Source organism: Vitis riparia, chromosome 7, assembly GCF_004353265.1.
Source record: "Vitis riparia cultivar Riparia Gloire de Montpellier isolate 1030 chromosome 7, EGFV_Vit.rip_1.0, whole genome shotgun sequence".
Classification (NCBI taxonomy): domain Eukaryota; kingdom Viridiplantae; phylum Streptophyta; class Magnoliopsida; order Vitales; family Vitaceae; genus Vitis; species Vitis riparia.
The window spans coordinates 8,496,303-8,518,648 of NC_048437.1; the positions used below are offsets into that span (position 1 = coordinate 8,496,303).

At 34.3% G+C, this 22,346-nt stretch overlaps 2 protein-coding genes across 2 annotated transcripts in view; both read right to left on the minus strand.

Annotated features, from left to right (window-relative positions):
- Positions 1-5,322, minus strand: part of LOC117918720 (probable disease resistance protein At5g66900) — a 5,992-nt gene extending 670 nt beyond the window's left edge. Inside the window, 10 exon segments of the mRNA XM_034835572.1 lie at positions 1-189; positions 301-319; positions 321-522; positions 830-1,194; positions 1,289-1,698; positions 1,864-2,718; positions 2,830-3,041; positions 3,355-3,719; positions 3,817-4,220; positions 4,389-5,322. The exon segment at positions 1-189 is cut by the window's left edge and continues 670 nt beyond it. Coding sequence (XP_034691463.1) covers positions 1-189; positions 301-319; positions 321-522; positions 830-1,194; positions 1,289-1,698; positions 1,864-2,718; positions 2,830-3,041; positions 3,355-3,719; positions 3,817-4,220; positions 4,389-4,989 — 3,622 coding nt within the window. The 5' untranslated portion in view covers positions 4,990-5,322.
- Positions 5,323-11,601: 6,279 nt separating this feature from the next.
- Positions 11,602-20,418, minus strand: LOC117917461 (probable disease resistance protein At5g66900). The gene is made up of 5 exons (XM_034833749.1): positions 19,799-20,418; positions 14,842-15,000; positions 13,905-14,311; positions 13,491-13,786; positions 11,602-12,396 (listed from the first exon to the last, which is right to left on the minus strand). The coding sequence occupies exons 1-5, from the start codon at positions 20,316-20,318 to the stop codon at positions 11,718-11,720; spliced, it is 2,061 nt and encodes a 686-aa protein (XP_034689640.1). The 5' UTR covers positions 20,319-20,418; the 3' UTR covers positions 11,602-11,717.
- Positions 20,419-22,346: the final 1,928 nt, after the last annotated feature.

Below are 22,346 nucleotides of genomic sequence, written 5' to 3' on the forward strand. Positions count from 1 at the left end.
CAAGTACTGAAAAATTAGTCAATTCAGCAGTGCAGAAACCATAATTTGTTACTACTAGAACCTTCAGTTCATCCATTTGCTTCATGAACTCTCGCAATTCGTATTTCTTTTCTGTCTGATTAAAGTTCAGTATTAGAGCCTCAGCTTTAGGAAGTTGCATGCTACACCAGCTTGAGGAGAACATTTCATCTACAGAATATCCTATATAAAGTGTCAGAAGGTAGGGAAAGAAGTAATGCCAAATACTGTATGAAATATTAGATTCCAATAATGAGAAATAGAAAGAGATAAGAGGGGGACCTGTGGAGATGGACACAAGACGAGCACTTAATCGGGGTTTGCTTCTCTTTAGTCCACCACTCGGGGAGCCTGTTTCCTGTCAAGTCCACGATTAGTCTTTTCCTCTTTTCTATGGGCTCCTGTTCACTCTGATAAATGGCTAGATCCCTGAGAAGATCATGCTGCATGACAAAGGCATCGTTGTAGCACCAATCAATCTCATTTGCATCATTCCTGGAGGACCTGCAGAAATTGGTTAGAGTGATACTATGGATTGAAGAATATAATTGCAAATCAAGAAATATAAGTCTTATTTTGTTTTTGTGGTCATGTGATTTGACCATCTCCAAAACAAATAGGGTAAAAATTGCAGAAATTAGCAGGAGTTGGAATCCCCCTTCAATGCTAGCGTTAATAGATTTCTTTCTCTATAGCGATTGTAATAGAACATTACTAATTGCATAAAATGCTGATAGACTAAATTATAAGATTATCAAGAGAAAAAAGACAAAAAGTTACTGCTTTAAAGACAAATAGCAAGCCTGTGTACCTTGTAACCACAAGATTAAGCAGATTCCGAGAGCAGAGTTTCTGAAGGTTGGAAATGGCATAAATGCCGTCTTTATCTAGTTTGTGCAATTCCGCCCACATATCTATAAGAGCAGTGGCAGGGATTTTTTGGTCTTCAGGAAATGAGCCCAAGTCCATAAAACACTCCTTCAGCATGATATCCTTGTCATCAAGGGCATCTAAGCTACTTTGAAGACAATTACGCAGTTCATCTTGAGAATTGACAATGGATTGACCTTCAGATAATTTCATCAGTGTGCTTCTCCAGATCTCTACAGGCTGCCCATGGAGTGATCTGCCAACCACTTCCAGGGCCAGTGGAAATCCCTTGCAGCACCTTACTATCTGCAGTTCAGCGCCAGTACCAAATAAAATTAGTTCTGGTTTGCAGGGAAACAAGATGAATGCAGGTGTGATATATTAATGTAGAGTGAGAAACCTCCGTATTCACAAGGTCTTCACTGGGCATGGAAGAACCGCTCCCATCCTCAGGGATTGCTGAGTGACGGAAAAGAGTCTTGGCATCTTCTTCACTCAACAATTTCAAGTGATATGTAGAACCAAATTCTGGAAATTCATTTCTAGATGTAATCAGAACCTTGAATTTCGATATTTGGAACTTAAACTTGGCTAGGACAGATTCCGACCCAGACCAAACATCATCTAGGACCAACAGTATACGACCAGATTCTACTTTCCTCTTCAGCATTAGTTCCAATTGGTTGACTGCATCTTCCTCATTTTGAAACAACGGCACTTGTTCATCATTATGCCAAAATAGTTTCTTGATGATGCCAATCAGGTTGTATGTTTTTGACACCGTGACATAGGAAATGCCCTGAAAATATTCTGTCCAAAATGGTAGAAAGAAGTGATTTAGCAATGAGTTCATACAATATTTCATTAGACCAAAAAAGTTGTTTGGATGAATTTCACTTGCATAGCATGGAATATTTCATATTTGGTTTACTAACATGAAGGGAAAGAAAAGAAAGCAAGATTTTGTAGGAATACCCTTGACTTGTTGGTCGTGACAAAGCCTTTTAGCCAAAGTGGTTTTCCCACATCCTCCAGGAGCCGACACCACAATCCTTGATTCCCCATCTGTAAACAGCTGCCTCTTCAATTCTTTGAGAGGCACATCTAGTCCCACCATAAAAGCCGGCGGATCAGTAGCCTCACAAGAACCCAAACTGAATTTATTTGATTTGAGCAGGACCAGAACCTGCGTGCTGCTCCTAAGAAGTATGGCTTGCAATTCCACCTGAAAAAAATTAAGAAGAGAGCCGTCCAAGGCCTCAATTTTATTGGCGTACCTCCACTTCTTGAAGTAGCTGCAACAAGAGACCTTGGAGCACTTGTGGATTAGCTTCCCCCCATCTTTTAAGATTTGGATCAACTTCTCCAATTCCTCCTTTGGATGATCCAACTGGTCGTTCAAACTTTTCACCTCTAGGATACTTGGATTTATGGATTTGAGTGTCTCTTCGAGTTTTTTGAGGCTGGAGTCGAACTGAGTTGCCTTATTCCTTGCATCTACAACCGCCGCGAACAACTTCTCAAACACTGCTCCCAAAACTAAGGATAGCTTCTCCAGATTCTTCAATTCTATACTGGTTTTGCATAGTGTTGGAATTGAAACTTTCTCTAACCTGATTCTCTTTAGATTGGATAAGGAACCAAGTACTGAAAAATTAGTCAATTCAGCAGTGCAGAAACCATAATTTGTTACTACTAGAACCTTCAGTTCATCCATTTGCTTCATGAACTCTGGCAATTCGTATTTCTTTTCTGTCTGATTAAAGTTCAGTATTAGAGCCTCAGCTTTAGGAAGTTGCATGCTACACCAGCTTGAGGAGAACATTTCATCTACAGAATATCCTATATAAAGTGTCAGAAGGTAGGGAAAGAAGTAATGCCAAATACTGTATGAAATATTAGATTCCAATAATGAGAAATAGAAAGAGATAAGAGGGGGACCTGTGGAGATGGACACAAGATGAGCACTTGATCAGGGTTGCTTCTCTTTAGTCCACCACTCGGGGAGTCTGTTTCCTGTCAAGTCCACGATTAGTCTTTTCCTCTTTTCTATGGGCTCCTGTTCGCTCTGATAAATGGCTAGATCCCTGAGAAGATCATGCTGCATGACAAAGGCATCGTTGTAGCACCAATCAATCTCATTTGCATCATTCCTGAAGGACCTACAGAAATTGGTTAGAGTGATACTATGGATTGAAGAATATAATTGCAAATCAAGGAATATAAGTCTTATTTTATTTTTGTGCTCATGTGATTTGACCATCTCCAAAACAAATGGGGTAAAAATTGCAGAAATTAGCAGGAGTTGGAATCCCCCTTCAATGCTAGCGCTAATAGATTTCTTTTCTCTATAGTGATTGTAATAGAACATTACTAATTGCATAAAATGTAGACTAAATTATAAGATTATAAAGAGACAAAAGACAAAAAGTTACTGCTTTAAAGACAAATAGCAAGCCTGTGTACCTTGTGACCACAAGATTAAGCAGATTCTGAGAGCAGAGTTTGTGAAGGTTGGAAATGGCATATATGCCGCCTTTATCTAGTTTGTGCAATTCCGCCCACATATCTATAAGAGCAGTGGCAGGGATTTTTTGGTCTTCAGGAAATGAACCCAAGTCCATAAAACACTCCTTCAGCATAATATCCTTGTCATCAAGGGCATCTAAGCTACTTTGAAGACAATTACTCAGTTCATCTTCAGAATTGACAATGGATTCACCTTCAGATAATTTCATCAGTGTGCTTCTCCAGATCTCTACAGGCTGCTCATGGAGGGATCTGCCAACCACTTCCAGGGCCAGTGGAAATCCCTTGCAGTGCCTCACTATCTGCAGTTCAGCACCAGCACCAAATAAATTAGTTCTGGTTTGCAGGGAAACAAAAATGAATGCAGGTGTGATAAATTAATGTAGAGTGAGAAACCACCCCATTCACAAGGTCTTCACTGGGCATGGAAGAACCGCTCCCATCCTCAGGGATTGCTGAGTGACGGAAAAGAGTCATGGCATCTTCTTCACTCAACAATTTCAAGTGATATGTAGAACCAAATTCTGGAAATTCATTTCTAGATGTAACCAGAACCTTGTATCCCGACATTTTCTTAAACTTGGCTAGGACAGATTCCGACCCAGACCAAACGTCATCTAGGACCAACAGTATATGACCAGATTCTACTTTCCTCTTCAGCATTAGTTCCAATTGGTTGACTGCATCTTCCTCATTTTGAAACCCCGGCACTTGTTCATCACTATGCCAAAATAGTTTCTTGATGATGCCAATTAGGTTGAATGTTTTTGACACCGTGACATAGAAAATGTGCTGAAAATATTCTGTTCAAAATGGTAGAAAGAAGTGATTTAGCAATGAGTTCATACAATATTTCATTAGACCAAAAAAGAAGTTGTTTGGATGAATTTCACTTGTATAGCATGGAATATTTCGTATTTGGTTTACTAACATGAAGGGAAAGAAAAGAAAGCAAGATTTTGTAGGAATACCCTTGACTTGTTGGTCGTGACAAAGCCTTTTAGCCAAAGTGGTTTTCCCACATCCTCCAGGAGCCGACACCACAATCCTTGATTCCCCATCCGTAAACAGCCACCTCTTCAATTCTTTGAGAGGCACATCTAGTCCCACCATAAAAGCCGGCGGATCAGTAGCCTCACAAGAACCCAAACTGAATTTCTTTGATTTGAGCAGGACCAGCATCTGCATGTTGCTCCTAAGAAGTATGGCTTGCAATTCCACCTGAAAAAAATTAAGAAGAGAGTCCTCCAAGGCCTCAATTTTATTGGCGTACCTCCACTTCCTGAAGTGGCTGCAGCAAGAGACCTTGGAGCACTTGTGGATTAGCTTCTCCCCATCTTTTAAGATTTGGATCAATTTCTCCAATTCCTCCAATTCCTCCTTTGGATGATCCAACTGGTCGTTCAACTTTTTCATCTCTAGGATACTTGGATTTATGGATTTGAGTGTCTCTTCGAGTTTTTTGAGGCTGGAGTCGAACTGAGTTGCCTTATTGCTTGCATCTACAACCGCTGGGAACAACTTCTCAAACACTGCTCCCAAAGCAGCCCCTCCAACAAGCTCCAAAGCCATCAGTATCTCCTCACCACAACCCCCAAAATTAGAAGGAGTTTTGTGTTTGCTAGCTGAGAAAAGTTGTAGGAAACAGAAAAGAAATCAAGATACTTGAATAGAAAGCAAGATCCAATCTGAGCCCTAGTTTTAAATTCCCCTCAAAACGAAGCAAAATTAAAACATATAGATTCGAAATCAGACGTTGAGTTCTCCCTTCTCCTACTGTGTTTTGGCTAGTGAGCGATCTGCAGTTATTAAGACGAGCAACGACGCGTCTGGAACCTGAAGGTAGCCAAGGAGTTTCCGCTGTACTTCATGGAAATTTCGGGTATCTGCTGTGATTGACTTTACGTAGACTTGAGAAACGAGAAGGCAAACGCTGTAGTTTGCCTTTATCTTCTTATTTCCATTTTCTGTTTTTATTTTTTTAAATAAAAAGAAGGAATTTTTATACAAAAACTTACCATATATACCGTTAAAAATTACCCTTCCAAACCTTAAAATTTAATATAATAAAAAAAAATTCAATAGCTTGAATTTTTTAATCTTTTATGTTTCTAAAAATTCCTCTGTTTTATGTAGAAAGTACTATTATTTTTTACTTTTAAAATAAAAGAAATTTCCATTTTTTGTTATAAAAGTAAAAAATAGTTGTAACATCTTTATAGAATATTATAAGTCTTAAAGTAGCTTTTGAAATTATTGTTTTTTTTAAGTCTTAAGTCTAAAAAAATTCTCCCCTTTTATGTGGAGCTATTATCATTTTTTATTTTTAAAAATAAAAAATAAGAAGTATTCAAAAAGACAACTTAATAATTCAATTCTTTTCTTTAATTATTAGTGCTTATTAAAATTTATTTGAAATTAAAAAAAAAAAAGCAGTTGGAACTTGGAGCCCTCCCATGCTAGTGTTGATAGACAAAATTAGTAGATTATTTATGGGATACAATTGGTTGTAATTGCTGTGAAAAGAAAGGACAAACTAATTACAAGAAAAACGATCATTTAATTTAAAGACAAATAGCAAGTCTGTGTACCTCGTGACCACAAGATTAAGCAGACTCCAGGAGGAGAGTTTTTGAAGGTTGGCAATGGCATCAACCCCATCTTTATCTATAAGAGCAGTGGCAGGGATTTTCTGGTCTTGAGGAAAGGAGCCCAAGTCCATAAAACACTCCTTCAGCATAACATCCTCGTCATTTAGGGCGTCTAAGCTACTTTGGAAACATTTACGCAGATCAGCTTCGGAATCGACAACGGATTGACCTTCAGATAGTTTCATCAGTCGGCTTCTCCAGACCTCTACAGGCTGCCCATGGAGTGATCTGCCAACCACTTCCAGGGCCAGTGGAAGTCTCTTGCAGTGTCTCACCATCTGCGGTTGAGAGCCTGAGCACCAGAACTAACAAATGAAATCACTTGTGGTTTGGAGAGAAACAAAAATGAATGCATATAGATGAAGTATAGATGCAGGTGCGATATATTAATGTAGAGTGACAAACCCCCTTCCTCACAAGATCATTACTCGGTGTGAAATAACAGCTTCGAAACCACACTCTGCTTTCCCCCCTTTTCTTAGCGTGTTTTGGAGAGCAAGTGACCAGAAATGACGCATCTTGAGCCTGAAGGTACACGCGAAGTTTCCACTTTTCTTGGTACAAATTTTGGGAATCCATTGACTTGTAGACTTGTGTAGGCTCCGCTCCATTGACAAATGAATAAATTATGGAGGTTTTTCCTCATATTTTGTTTCTCTCCCTAATGTGAACGCTCGATGCTGCTTACAATGCCTTGAGAGACTATGGAGCGGTGGATGGCTGATACGGGCATTTTCTTTTTCTTTTTTTCTTTTTTTACATCTACAACAAATTGGAAAAAAACCCTTCAAATGTAGTAGTAGTAGAAGTATTGAAGATTTTTACCATAGCTTTGACCAGGTTGACAATGGTCTCTTTTAACAATTTCCATGTGGGTCATAACTCAGATGTACTTTTTATGACCATACCTGATACCTCCAACCAGATGGTACGAATTCCATGCACATAACATTTAAGATATGTTTGCAACATCCAATTATATCATTTAATAAATACTTTTATAAAAGTTGTAAACTAATTAAAATTTTGTAAAAATAAAAATTTTGTGAAAGAAAATCAAAGTTGCTATTAATTATATGGTGTAAAATTATAACATTAAGACTTTGTGGAAAAAAAATCATTTATAAATAAATTAAAAATACTGTTTATTGTTAAAAAAATTAAATTGGTAATCTATCAAATAATAACTGAAAATTATGTTATTAATTTTTTTAATTATAATTTCCATTTTTTATGGAGAATATTGGATGAAATATTGAAAGTATTTTTTGAAGAAAAAAAATTTTAAATAAGACAAACATGTAAATTTTGAAGGGTATAAAAAGCACCATGTGAAAAAGTTATGATAATTGTGATTAGGATGCTTAAGTAATATTAGATCTATTAGAAGTGGAAAAAAAAATTAAATTAAAAAAGTTGAAAAAATTGGAAGTTAAAATTAAAAGAGGATTCTCCACATTTTTCATGCCCTCATGAATTTTAAGTATTTTAACCTTTTAATTTATGAAAATAAATTCCATCAATGTTAAGCGTAATTAGTGTGCATAAATAATATCATAGCTATTTGAAGTGAAAAAAAAAAAATTCAAATTCAAAAAATTACAAAATTTAGAGGGTATGAAGCTTCCCCAATTTTTAAGTATTTCCAAAATTTAATTTTTTGTGCATAATTTCTTCAATCATAAGTGTAATTAGTGTTTTAAAATAATATTATTGGAAATGGAAAAGAATTTTAAAATTTCTGAAAAGTGGAAATTTTCACATTTTTCAGGCCATTCCCAATTTTTAAGTATTTTTAAGTTTTAATTTCTTTTTTTTCTGCATAATTTCCATCAATCTTAAGTGTAATTAGTATTTTTAAATAATATTATAGCTATTGCAAGTAGAATTTAAATAAAAAAATCACAAAAGTACAAAATTTGGAGGGTACAAACCTCACTCTTACTATCCTCCTCAAATTTCTCATATTTTCAAGTTTTAATTTTATTTTATTTTTGCATAATTTCCATCAATTCCAAATTGTAATTAGTGCTTTTAAATAATATTATAGCTATTGGAAGTGGAAATTTTATTTAAAAATTCCAACAAATGGAAGTTAATAATTGTTGTTTATCAACCTCATTTTGATATCAGAACTTGCATTTTCTTCAAATCGATTGAGATATATAGGAATTGGTTGAGTCGGAATGGTTCAACTCGTCAAGGGGGCCAAATGTCCTCCTTAGGTCTAGAAGGCAATTTCAATTGATTAAGTTTGAGCCTCAATTAGTCAAGGATGGATTGAATTGGTGGATTAACTAGCTAAGCTCCTATGACCTAACAATCACCTACAATTCTTCAATGGCTAGTAGTAAGATTTAACTAGTTGGATAATCAATCGACCCCAAATTTTTCTGACGACAAGTTTGGGCTTCTAACCCTTGTTTAAATGTTTTAAACTTCTTGTATTGAATGAGGAGTTATGTGTTTGATTGCATTTTGCTTCAAAACTTACATTTTGTCTTAGGGCACCTCTCAATCCTAGTTTCTTTGTATCCAATTAATTTAAGCCAAAACTATAAAGTAGGATCTTATTTATGTTTTATTTATATACCTTGTGAGGATATCTAGCATAGGATCATTGGGGAACTCAAGAGTAGGGTATCTTTTGAGAGGGTTCAATGGAACCATAATCCAAGGGAGATAGGTTGGAGACTTTGCTTTTAAAAGTCTTATGGTCATAAAGGATCCCTTAAAGCCACAATCTAAGGGCAAAACTTGAAGTCTTTGGTTGGAAGTATTGTTAGTGGAACTATTAATGTTGAAGTTTGAGAAGAGTGGATGTACGTTGAGTTGCATTAAGCTACTATAAAAGCTCATGCTTGCATTTCTCTATTCGTTATCTTTATCTACTTTTATATGCAATTGCTCCTCCATTATATTTGCTTTCTTAGTAATTAAATTACTTGTTGCATTTCTTCCGTCTCCTTTCTTGAGTGATTACCTTATATTCATTAACATATAATTTTGACAATAAGTTTATAAATACGAGAAGCATCATTACCATCGTAATATGTGTGAACCACAACATCCCATTGAATTCAAAAGTCATGAGATCAACATGATATTTTATTTTTCTCAAATAGAGATTAGAAGTTATTTGTACATATTAAGGTTTTGAAAACTGTACTGAATCGACTAGACCATCGACATATCCAATTCGATTAGCTTAGTTGAGTAGCTTATGAGTTAGACTAGTGTTGAACTGTTCGAACTGGGTAGATTGGTTTGTTCTCTAAGAATCAATCAAGTCTTATTTGACCCAAAATGATAATGTGTAGTTGCAATTTTTGGCCCAATAATGCTAACAACCTACCACTGCACCAACTTGTTAGGCTTATATTTGTTGTAATGTGTCTATACAACCTATAAGTTTCATATTCTTATGCATGAGATTGCTTATAAGGTGTGAAAAAGAATTTTTGTGTTAGGAAGACTTGAGCCACGAGATAATTGAACCATTGAACTATGAGATCACTTTATTAGATATTGCTATAAAATATAATACACACACATACATACACTTGTGTCTATATATAAAAACAAACATAAATATTTACCTTCACATTTAATTTTATAATCATAAGTATGAAAATAATATAAGTTAAATAATAAAATAATTTCTTAAAATTATAAAATAATAAGATATATAACTTTTGAAATGTAGATAAAATTAAAAATTATAATTTTTCTTTCATCTGAAATATATTTTTACACTTAAATATCATACATGTTTTATTTAATAAAATTTAAAATATTAATGCATTTACTTTATTTTTATCATTTAATTTAACATCAAATATAAAAATGAAATATTATTAAAAAATTTAGATTATATAATTATATATACATATATAGTTCAAACACTGATCTAACCATTGAACCATCAATGAATAATGTTTCTTGTTCAATCACTGATCTAATTTTGAAATAAGACCATTACAAATAATTGTTTCGTAACACAAATGATCAAATAAAATAAAATCTAAAAGAAAATATAAAAACCTTTAGGATGAAAATCTCTAAACATACTTGTGAGTGTTTTACTTAGGTTTACAATTTTAGGTCAAAACTTCTAAGTATTCTCCCAACTTGGGTCTATCAAATCCTTCATTGAACTAGTTATTGTAAGTGTTTAGAGGTTAAGGAATGTAGCCAAGGTTGTGATAGGGATGAAATTAAATCAACCAAAATTTTCAAATTAATGAAAATCTTTTAAAGAAGCTTTGGGAGACTTGGGCAAACATTTTTTTGGCTAAGTATTTTTGTGCCATGATCCAAGATTGATCCAAATTTAGGTAGGGTCAATTTATTTTTTGTTGAAACATTTTTTCAGTCATTGGATCAAGGATACTTCAACTTATTTAAACAAATGTTTCTATTTTAGGGAGTGGAGAACACCAACAACCGTTTTTCTCACTCCCTTTGAGCTCTAATCCAAATTGGAAGTGTTTGGTTGCCAAGAAAGTTCTCTTTTGATTTCCAAATTAGTTTTTTGAAAAATGGTTGATTCATTTCTTCCATTCATCTCTTGTGTTCTTGTTGATTTGGGTTTAAATGAAAACCTATTTTCTTCTTTTGTGGATTCAAGAAAAACCTAATATCGAGTTTGATGAGGATTTCAAGTGTGTTTCAGAAGAAGAAGGTGTGAAGTTGAAGTTGGAAGGTGTTCATCAAGTAGTTCAAGAAGATATGTAGACTTGAGTTGACTTAAATCTTGTACTGAGTTAGTTTATCTTTGTAGCAAATGTTCTTGATTACTTGTAGGCCCATGGTTTTTTATTTCTATTGATATTTTGTCATATTAAATCTTGGTGTCATTACGTTATTCTCTCTATCTCTTCATTAGTTAATTTTCTTTGTATTTATCTTTACTAAAAAAATTACTATATTTTAATAAGTAAATGAATAAAGAATTTGAGCTAAAGTTGGATTGTATATTTCTTGAAAAAGTTGGGTAATTTCCAATTTTGTTTTTATTGGAAGTAAAGAATATTTAAGTTTGTGAATTGTGTAGGTCCGTTAATATAATTCTTGATTGGAAAATGTTGTTCCATTCATACGTGAATCGCATTTATTTACTTATTGATAGAGTGTTATGCATGTAAGAAAGATTTAGTCTCATTATAAAAAAGAATTGATAGAAAAAATAAAAAGAAAAAAATTCTAAATTGGGGGAATGATTGTTAGGAGACTCCCCCTCTTCTAGGCGGTTTTGATATGCCTTGCTGTAATAGGAATCTCCAAGTTAAGAAATGCAACCGAATCCATTTTCGATCTTTGTGGTCGATGAACTTCATAGGTCAATACAAGCCTGCGCCTTGGCCAACCCTAATCAATAAAAACTAACCTCCAGCCGGATTCAGTTTGTGTGAAAAAAGTTCACACGAAATTTTCCTCAATGCGAACCAAAGTTGGCACTGAGGACGGGGTGCAGGAAAATGCATTCCTTGATTGAAGCCCGAACCAAATATGACAAACGGCCCATGAATAATGATACCACAGATTCTTGTAATTATTACTAGATTTCATACGTCGAACATTGTTTGAATATAATTAGGAGTCCGGTTCAGCACTTTGGAGGATGAAAGTTTTTCAGAAACCAGTATTTTAAAGCCAATTCAAGTTGATAATTTCTTCAGGCACTGATAGGGTGAGATTGGGGAGCAAGTGCGTATAACATTCCCACAGCTGGGCAGTCTCTTCATCGCAGATTACCATCTCCAAATCCACGAGAAGCGTCCCTGATGGTGGCAGCTCGCGCAAACCTGGGCACCTTCTCATGTGGAGCTCTCTTAGACCACGCAACTCCCCTATTTGTTTCGGCATTTTCCTTATTCGTAAACAACCAGTTATATCAAGAACGCTCAACTTGTGGTGGCTTCCCATTGAGTCTGGCAATTTTGACACCAATGTACAGGCACTAACCCTTAGCACTTCCAGATTTGCAAGCTTCCCTATCCCTTCCGGCAGTGCAGACAGCTTATGGCAGTTGCTGATGCTCAGCTTATTCAGCTGGACTAAATCACAAAACCCTTCTGGTAATTCCACCAAGTCATTACAGTAATCAATGTTGATTTCCCTAAGGTTTGGTAACATTTCTGGAATCTGGATGGTACTACTTGCAAAAGCTTGACCAATCTTATGACACATGACTAAGGATAGCTTTTCCAGATTCTTCAATTCCATACTGGTGTTGCATAGTGTTGGAATTGAAACTTGCTCTAACCTGATTCTCTTTAGATTGGATAAGGAACTGAGAACTGAAAAATTAGTCAATTCAGCAGCACTGAACTTTTAAATTAAAATTTTATCACTATCAAGCCTTAGTTATTTCAAAAAGAAATCTAATAAATTTATTAGTGAAATTATAAATTATTTTAAAATTTCTCTACAAAAAACATTTTTAAAAATTATTAAAAATGTTTTAACAAGATTTTTTTACTATTTTTTTTAAATTACAAATATTATTTGAATTTTCTGATAAACTTTTTAATAAAATCAAAAACTCTCTTTTCAACATTTTAAATATTTTTGTTAATTAATTTGATATGTTATAAATTCTTCTTTCCTTTTATAATTAATATTAATAATTATTTATTTTATTGAATGATACCACCAACACCATTTCTAAAAAATAAAAAATTATCTATATTTATTCTAATTCATAACTTTTCTAGACTTTTAGTCCAAAGAAAATGTACGGAATTCAACATATTAAAATTATCTTTATAGTATATTTAAAAACATAAAAAATAAATTAAAAATATTTCAAATTCTCAAATTGACTTTTGTTTAAAAAAAAATCATAAAACATTTAAAAACACTTTTCAAATAGAATCTTACTTTTCATTTTCTATTTTTATTTTTAAAATAATTTTTTTAAATAAAAACAAGGAATTTTTTTATACAAAACTTATCATATACCTTCAAAAATTACCTTTCCAAACCTTAAAATTTAATATAATAAAAAATTCAATAGCTTGAATTTTTTAATCTTTTATGTTACTAAAAATTCGTCTGTTTTATATAGAAAGTACTATTATTTTTCATTTTTAAAATAATAAAAAATCCATTTTTAGTTATAAAAGTAAAAAAAAAATAATTGTAACATCTATATAGAATATTGTAAGTGTTAAAATTTTTAAAGTCTAGTCTCAAAAAATTCTCCCCTTTTATATGGAGCTATTATCATTTTATATTTTTTAAAATAAAAAATAAGAAGTATTCAAAAAGACAACTTAATAATTCAATTCTCTATCTTTAATTATTATTAGTGTTTATTAAAATTTATTTGAAATTAAAAAAAAAAATAGCACACTGTAAATGCGAAGAAATGATGAAGAAAACCCAGATGAAGAAGGCAAACTTGAGAGGAAATACAAGGGAAAGTGCAAAAAGGCATGCTGCATCACAAAGGCATCGCTGTAGCATCCATCAATCTCGCTTGCATCATTCCTGGTGAAGTCCATAAAACACTCCTTCGGCATAACATCCTCGTCATTTAGGGCGTCTAAGCTACTTTGAAGACATTTACGCAGATCAGTTTCAGAATTGACAATGGATTGACCTTCGGATAATTTCTTCAGTCGGCTTCTCCAGATCTCTACAGGCCGCCCATGGAGTGATCTGCCAACGATTTCCAGGGCCAGTGGAAGTCCCTTGCAGTGCCCCACTATCTGCAGTTGAGCACCACTAACAAATGAAATCACTTGTGGTTTGGAGAGAAAAAAAATGAACGCATATAGATGAAGTATACGTGCAGGTGCGATATATTAATGTAGAGTGACAAACCACCTTCTTCACAAGCCTATCAGTCGGTGTGTAATTACAGCTTCCATTCTGGGGGATTGCTGAGTGACGAAAAAGAGCCATGGCATCGTCGTCATTCAACAATTCCAAGTCATATGTAGAGCCAAATTCTGGAAATTCATTTCTTGATGTAACGACGACCTTGGATTTTGATGTCCGGAACTTGAACTTGGCTAAGAGGGATTCTGATCCACACCAAACATCATCTAGGACCAACAGTACAGCACCAGATTCTTCTTTCTTCTTCAGTTTCAGTTCCATTTGATTGGCTGCATCTTCCTCATTTTGAAACTTTGGCACTCGTTCATCTTCGTCCCAAAATAGTTTCGTAATGATGGCAATTAGGTTGGGCGGTCTTGACACCGTGGCATACAAAATGTGCTTAAAATATTCTGTTCAAAATGGGAGAATCAAGTAATTTATCAATGAGTTGATTTCATAGGTTACATGGGTTTGGGTGTGTCAGATCATATACTTCCCAAAATTTTAGGATAAGGGGTGAATTTTTCAATCTTTTACAATTAATAACCATATCTTATTTTCTAAATTTCTAAAGCTTTTATGTATTAATTTTATATTCATTGTTATAATTTATCTTTAAATTTTTTAAGATATTAAGTTTGATATTTATAAATTTTATGTAATTTTAATCACTATATTATCTTTAAATTTTATTTATTATAGTTTTAAAAGAAATTAACAAAAAAATAAAAAGGTTGGCTCGAAATAAATTTTAAATTTCTTTATTTTTTATTATAATATATTTTATATTATTATATAAGTATAAATTTTTTTAAAAAAATTAAGCGTTCAATTATAAAAATTAAAAATTAAAAAATTAAAATTAAGTAGACGATAAAAAAAGGAAATAAATGAAGCAATCTAAAAGTAAATTAAAAAAAAAAAAAAATTGTATGAATACCTCTGACTTGATTGTCGTGACAAAGCTCTTTAGCCAAAGTGGTTTTCCCACATCCTCCAGGAGTCCTGATCACAATCCTTGATTCCCCATCCTCACATAGCCGCCTCTTCAATTCTTTGAGATGTTGAGATATTAGGAATGCTTTCCTTATATCATTTTCTTTATGTCATTCAGTGTTGGGATATTTGGAATGTTTAGATATTAGGAATATTGAGATATTAAGAATATTGAGATATTAGGAAAGTTGAGATATTAGGATATTAGTTGTTATTTTCTTATATTATTCTTTCCTTGTATCATCTTTTCTCATTCTTAGAATGGTGATTACCCTCTATATATACCCTGTACATGAACGAATGAAAGTATGAATGAAAAACTACCATTCATCAATTTGAAGATGGTATCAAAGCCAGGGAACTGAAATCCTGGATATTTTGTCAGTAAGGCCAACCATCGTCCCTCCTTTGCGAGAAAAAAAAAATGAGTAAAAAAAATACTATTGTTTTTCAATCTGAAAGTACTTTCAATCTAGGAATTATTTTGACTGAATCAAACTATGACGTTTGGTCACAACTCATGGAGATGCATATTGCCGAACGGGAAAAACTTTCCTACATTCGAGGTAAGACAAATCTACCAAAAGAGTCAGAAGATGGATATGAAAAATGGTATGCTAAGAATCAAAAGGTGAAGAGATGGTTGTTAATGTCCATGAGTCCAGAAATTATGAAGCGTTACTTACGCTTACCCACCGCTCAAGAAATTTGGAGTGCATTATCAAAGGCCTTCTATGATGGAAGTGATGAATTACAAGTTTTCACTTTGAATAAAAAAGGCTTCATTGCCAAACAAAACGGCAGGTCTCTTTCTGAATATTATGGAGAGTTAACTGAAATTTTTTGCAAATTGGATCATCGGGATAAGGTAGTCATGAAAGACCCTAAGGACATTGCAGCATATCGTAAATCCATTGAATGACAACGGGTGCACATCTTTCTTGTTGGATTAGGTGGTGACTTTGATCAAGTTCGAGGAGAGATTCTACGCAAAGATCCTCTTCCCGATTTGGAAGAATGCTATGCACTGATTCGACGAGAGGCAGTACGTCATGCTAGTATGAAAGCAGAATCTGACAACCCTGACACCTCAGCTATGGTAGTCCGACAACAATCAACCCGAAATTGGCAGGATCAATCCAAGACCAACCATCCTAATACAAACCCTAATATTGATAAGTCAACCTTCAAATGCACTCACTGCAATAAGACTGGTCATACCAAGAGTCGTTGCTTTGAAATTGTGGGATATCCAGATTGGTGGGATCACAATCGTGATCAACGGAAAAAGGATTCCAAGAAAACCTCGACTGCAGCTGTTGCCGAAATAAAAATAGAGGCTAATGTTGATGAGAAAGCCTTTACATTGGTAGCCGCTACATATTATGGTGGTAAGTTTTTAAATACTTCTACACCTGTTGTTAATAGTGCATGGATAATTGATTCTGGTGCTACAGATCATATGACTTTTGATTCTAAACAGGTCTCACCCCTTAAACTTTCCTTACAAAAAATTGTTTCCACAGCCAATGGTAACACAACCCCAGTCATTGGGGAAGGATCCTTAACTCTTACTGATATTTTGAATTTGGATTCTATTTTAGTTGTTCCATCCTTAAATTACAATCTTTTGTCAGTTTCTCAAATCACTGCAGCCTTATCTTGTATTGTCATTTTTTTGCCTGAATTTTGTGTTTTTAAGGACATCCAAACAAGACAGACGATTGGTTGTGGTATTAAGCGGGGAAAACTCTATTATTTGGACTCGCAGTCAAAGGATTCAAATAAGTTGCGACAAGCCTTGATAGTAGATGGATCTGAGGGGGAGAAGAAAAAGTCTGAAATTTGGTTGTGGCATCGACGTTTGGGACATGCTTCCTTTGGTTATTTAAAAAAATTGTTTCCTAGTTTGTTTACAAAGAGTGATATTTCTAGTTTCCGTTGTGATATTTGTGAATTGGCTAAAAGCCATCGTACTTCGTTTCCATTAATTTTGAATAAAAGTCCGTCTCCTTTTATGGTTATACATTCTGATGTTTGGGGCCCATCCAAAATCCCAACTTTGAATGGTTCACGTTGGTTTGTTACTTTTATTGATGATTGTACCAGAATGACATGGTCATGCTTGATGAAGACCAAAGATGAAGTGAACTTGTTGTTTCAAAATTTTCATAAAATGATTGAAACTCGGTACAATGCAAAGGTTCGGGTTCTGCGTAGTGATAATGGTGGAGAATATCAGAGTTCTGATCTTCAAAAGTATTTGGAAGGACATGGCATCATTCATTAGACTACTTGTTCCAATACACCCCAGCAAAATGGAGTCACTGAACAGAAAAATCGACACTTGTTAGAGGTTGTTCGTGCTTCCTTGATAGCAGCAAAAATACCGATATCTTATTGGGGATAAGCAATCACATCTGCCGCATACTTGATCAATCGGGTACCTTCTAGCTCAATTAACTTCCAAACACCTTTCCAAGCTCTTACTAATGTCATAGTTGCCCCAACCGTCCCAAATCTACTTCCTCGTGTTTTTGGTTGCGTGGCATTTGTGCATCTACACAAACACCAACGCACCAAGTTAACTTCCCATGCATTGCAATGTGTGTTTGTTGGATATGCATTGCACAAAAAGGGATATCGATGTTACCATCCTCCAACTTGACGAATGTTTATTACAATGGATGTGGTGTTTCATGAAGATTCGATGTATTTTTCATCCGAGTCTGAACTTCAAGGGGAGTACCATAAGGAAATTCAGACTCTCGATTATGATTATCATATCTCTGAGGAGGAGGAATCTGGACAATCTGAACTAGTGAACCAGGAAGTGGGTGAGTTGGATATGAGTGGTCAACAATTTGGGTCTGATGATGTCTTCACTGAAATACCAAACCAATCGTCGTCTGTTGAGGGTGTTCTTAATTTGGAACCCGGTCTATTCATGAAACGGTTACCACACCGTCATAATAGAGGTATTCCTAAACCCACATATGAACCTGAATTGTCTACCAAAGTCAAATATCCCATGAGCAACTATGTGTCTAACCATCGTTTGTTTGAATCAAATAAGTCATTTGTAAATCAATTATCTACTGTAGCTATTCCTAACAGTGTGCAGGAAGCCTTAGCTGATCCAAGGTGGAAAGCAGTCATGAATGAAGAGATGAAATCATTGCAGAAGAATGAAACATGGGAACTTGCAGAATGTCCACCAGGAAAGAAGCCAGTTAGGTGTCGTTGGATCTATACTGTGAAGTACAAAGCAAATGGTAGTATTGAATGATTTAAAGCAAGATTGGTAGCAAAAGGGTACACTCAAACTTATGGAATTGACTACACAGAGACATTTGCACTTGTAACTAAGATCAACACAGTTCGAGTATTACTGTCTTTAGCTGCAAACCTAGATTGGCCATTACAACAGTTCGATGTGAAAAATGTCTTTCTACATGGCAAGTTATCTGAAGAAGTATATATGGATCTTCCACCAGGATGCATGGTGTCAGAAAAGTAATGTCAGAAGGTGTGCAAATTGAAGAAGTCATTGTATGGGTTGAAGCAATCCCCGAGAGCATGGTTTGGAAAGTTCACAAAGTCAATAAAAGCTTTTGGCTATCGTCAAAGTAATTCATATCACACTTTGTTCTTGAAAAAGCAACATGGTAAGATTACGACACTCATTGTATATGTGGATGACATGGTAGTTACAGGGAATGATCCTGAAGAAAGAAAAACTTCACAAAATTATCTATCTAGAGAATTCGAAATGAAAGATCTAGGTCCTCTGAAATACTTTCTTGGGATTGAAGTTTCTCGATCAAGTGAAGGAATTTTTCTGTCTCAAATAAACTATGCGTTTGATCTTTTACAGGAGACTGGAATGTCAGGATGTCAACCTGTTAATACACCAATAGAAGAAGGTCTGAAATTGTGTGTTAAGTCTAATCAAGTATCAACCGATAAGGGAAGATACCAGAGACTTGTGAGGAGATTAATGTACTTAGCTCATACAAGACCAGATCTTGCTTATGCATTAAGTGTAGTGAGTCAATACATGCATAATCCTGGAGAGCAACATATGAATGCAGTCATGCGTATTTTGAGGTATTTGAAGAATGCTCCTGGGAAGGGAATTTTGTTTGCAAAAAATGTTGATCATCATAGTATAGAAGTATATACTGATACTGATTGGGCCGGTGCAGTGGATGATAGGCGATCTACATCTGGTTACTTTACCTTTGTAGGTGGTAATCTTGTGACATGGAAAAGTAAGAAGCAGAATGTCGTCGCTCGTTCAAGTGCAGAAGCGGAATTTAGAGGTATGACTCTAGGACTTTGTGAGGCATTATGGTTAAGACTCCTTTTATAGGATTTAGGTTACCTATCTAGGCAACCAATCCGATTGTTTTGTGACAATAAAGCCACATATGACATTGCTCATAATCCAGTACAACATGATCGTACAAAGCATGTCGAGGTGGATAGATTCTTTATTAAGGAAAAGTTAGATGATAAGATTGTGGAATTGCCTAAGATTCGATCAGAAGATCAATTAGCCGATATCCTCACCAAAGCTATCTCAAGTCAAGTATTCTCAAAATTTTTAGACATGTTGGGCATGTGTGATATCTATGCACCAACTTGAGGGGGAATGTTGAGATATTAAGAATGTTTTCCTTATATCATTCTTTCTTTATGTCATTCAATGTTAGGATATTTGAAATGTTTAGATATTAGGAATATTGAGATATTAGGAAAGTTGAGATATTAGGATATTAGTTGTTATTTCCTTATATTATTCTTTCCTTGTATCATCCTTTCCCATTCTTAGAATGGTGATTACCCTCTATATATACCCTGTACATGAACGAATGAAAGTATGAATAAAAAACTACCATTCATCAATTTGAAGATGAAAGGCACATCTAATCCCACCATAAATTCCAGTGGACCAGGAGCGTTGCAAGAACCCAAGTTTTCATGTTCATCAGAAACCCCTCTGTAATTCCAATTACATCCATTTGATTTGAGAATGGCCAGAATCTCCTTGACGTCCCTACTGACTTGGGCGTGCACATCCACATGAAACAATCTAAGAAGAGAGGCATCGAGGGCTTTAATTTTATTGGCGTACCCTATCCTCTGGTAGCAGTAGCAGCGAGAGCAGTCTTGGATTAGCTTCTCTCCATCTTGTAAGATTTGGATCAACTTCTCCATTTCCTTCCTTGGACGATCCAACTCCTCGTTCAACTTTTCCATCTCTTGGATATATGGCTTTATGCGTTCTAGTGTGGCTTCGAGTTTTTTAAGGATGGAGTGGAACCCGGCAAACCTTTTACTTACTTTTATGACCGCCGTTAGCAAACCCTGAAATGCTGCTCCCAAAGCAGCCCCTCCAACAAGCGCCAAAGCCATCGATATCTCCTCACCACAACCCCCAAAATCAGAAGGAGTTTTGTGTTTGCTAGCTAAGAAAGTCGTAGGAAACAGAAAAGAAATCGAGATAATTGGTCATAAAACATGATTCAATCTGAGCCTGGATTTTAATTCCCCTAAAAAGAAAAAATACATCTTACAACATCTAGATTCGAAACCACATTCTGCTTTCCCCCATTTTCTTAGCCTGTTTTGGCCAGTGAGTGATCTGCAGTTAGGATTTACAAAGACCAGAAATGACGCGTCTTGAACTTGAAGGTAAACAACGAAGCTTCCAATTTTCTTCGTCCAAATTTTGGGAGTACATTGACTTGTGTAGGTTCCATGGACAAATGAATAAATTGGTTTCTCTCCCTAATGTGAACGCTTAATGCTGTTTACACTGCCTTAAGCGACTATGGAGCGGTCGATGGCTGATACGGGCTTCAAATGTAGTAGTAGTAGAAGTATTGAAGATTTTTACCATAGCTTTGACCAGGTTGAAAATGGTCTCTTTTAACAATTTCCATGTGGGTCATAACTCAGGTGTACTTTTTATTACCATACTTGATACCTCCAGATGGTACGAATTCCATGCACATAACATAGAAGAAATGTTTGCAACATCCAATTTTATCATTTAATAAATAATTTTATAAAAGTTGTAAAATAATTAAAATTTTTGTGAAAGAAAATCAAAGTTGCTATTAATTATATGGTGTAATATAACACTAAGACCCTCTGAAAAAATCATTTATAAATAAATTAAAATAAGTATTTATTGTTAAAATTAAAATGATAATCCATCAAATAATAGCTGAAAATTATATTATTAATTTTTTTATTATAATTTCCATTTTTTAATGAAGAATATTGGATGAAATATTAAAAGTATTTTTTGAAAAAAAAAATTAAAATAAGATCAACATGTAAAATTTTGAAGGTATAAAAAATATGGGGAGAATATGAAAAATGTGTAATGCCTAAGTAATATTAGTGCCATTAGAAGTGGAAAAAAAATAAAATTAAATTCAAAAGGTGGAAAAAATTGATAATTAAAATTAAAAAGGGATTTCCCACATTCACCTCTCGAAATTTTAAGTATTTTAACCTTTTAATTTATTTTCATAAATTCCATCCATGTTTGGTGTAATTAGTGTGCATAAAGAATATCATAGCTATTGAAAAAAAAATTAGAATTAAAAAATTTACAAAAATTAGAAGGCACGAAGCTTCCCGAATTTTTTAGTATTTCCAATTATTATTTTTCTTTTGTGTGCATAATTTCAGCAATCCTAAGGGTAATTAGTGTTTATAAATAATATCAAAGCTATTCGAAATGGAAAATAAAAATAAAAATTCCAAAAATGGAAAATTTCACATTTTTCATACCTTTCTCAAATTTTAAGTATTTTCAAGTTTTAATTTTTTTATGCATAATTTCCATTAATCTTAAGTGTAACTAGTATTTTAAATAATATTATATCTATTCAAGTAGAATTAAAAAAAAAATCACAAAAGTTGGAGGGTACATATCTCACATTCTTAGTATCCTCCTTATTTTTTATTTCTCCATATTTTCAAGTTTTAAGGTTTTTTTTTTTTTTTTTTTGTATTATTTCCAACAATTCCAAGTGTAATTAGTGTTTTTAAACAGTATTATAGCTATTGGAAGTAGATTTTAAAAAAAAAAGGTTCCAAAAAATGGAAGTTAGTATTTGTTGTTTCCTAAACTCATTTCGACATCGAACCTTGCATTTTCTTCAAATTGATTGAGATATATGGGAACTAGGTTGGAATGGTTCAACTCATTGAGGGGGCCAAATGTCCTATGATGGTCCAAAAAGCAATTTTAACTTATTGAGTTAGAGTCTAGACCGGTCAAGGATTGATTGAATTGATAGAGCAATTGGTGGAGCTCCTGTGGCCTAACAATCACCTACAATTCCCTAGTGGCTAGTAGCAAATTTGACTAGTTGAATGATTCGTTGGCCCCAAATTTTCCAACAAGTTTAGGCTTTTAACTAT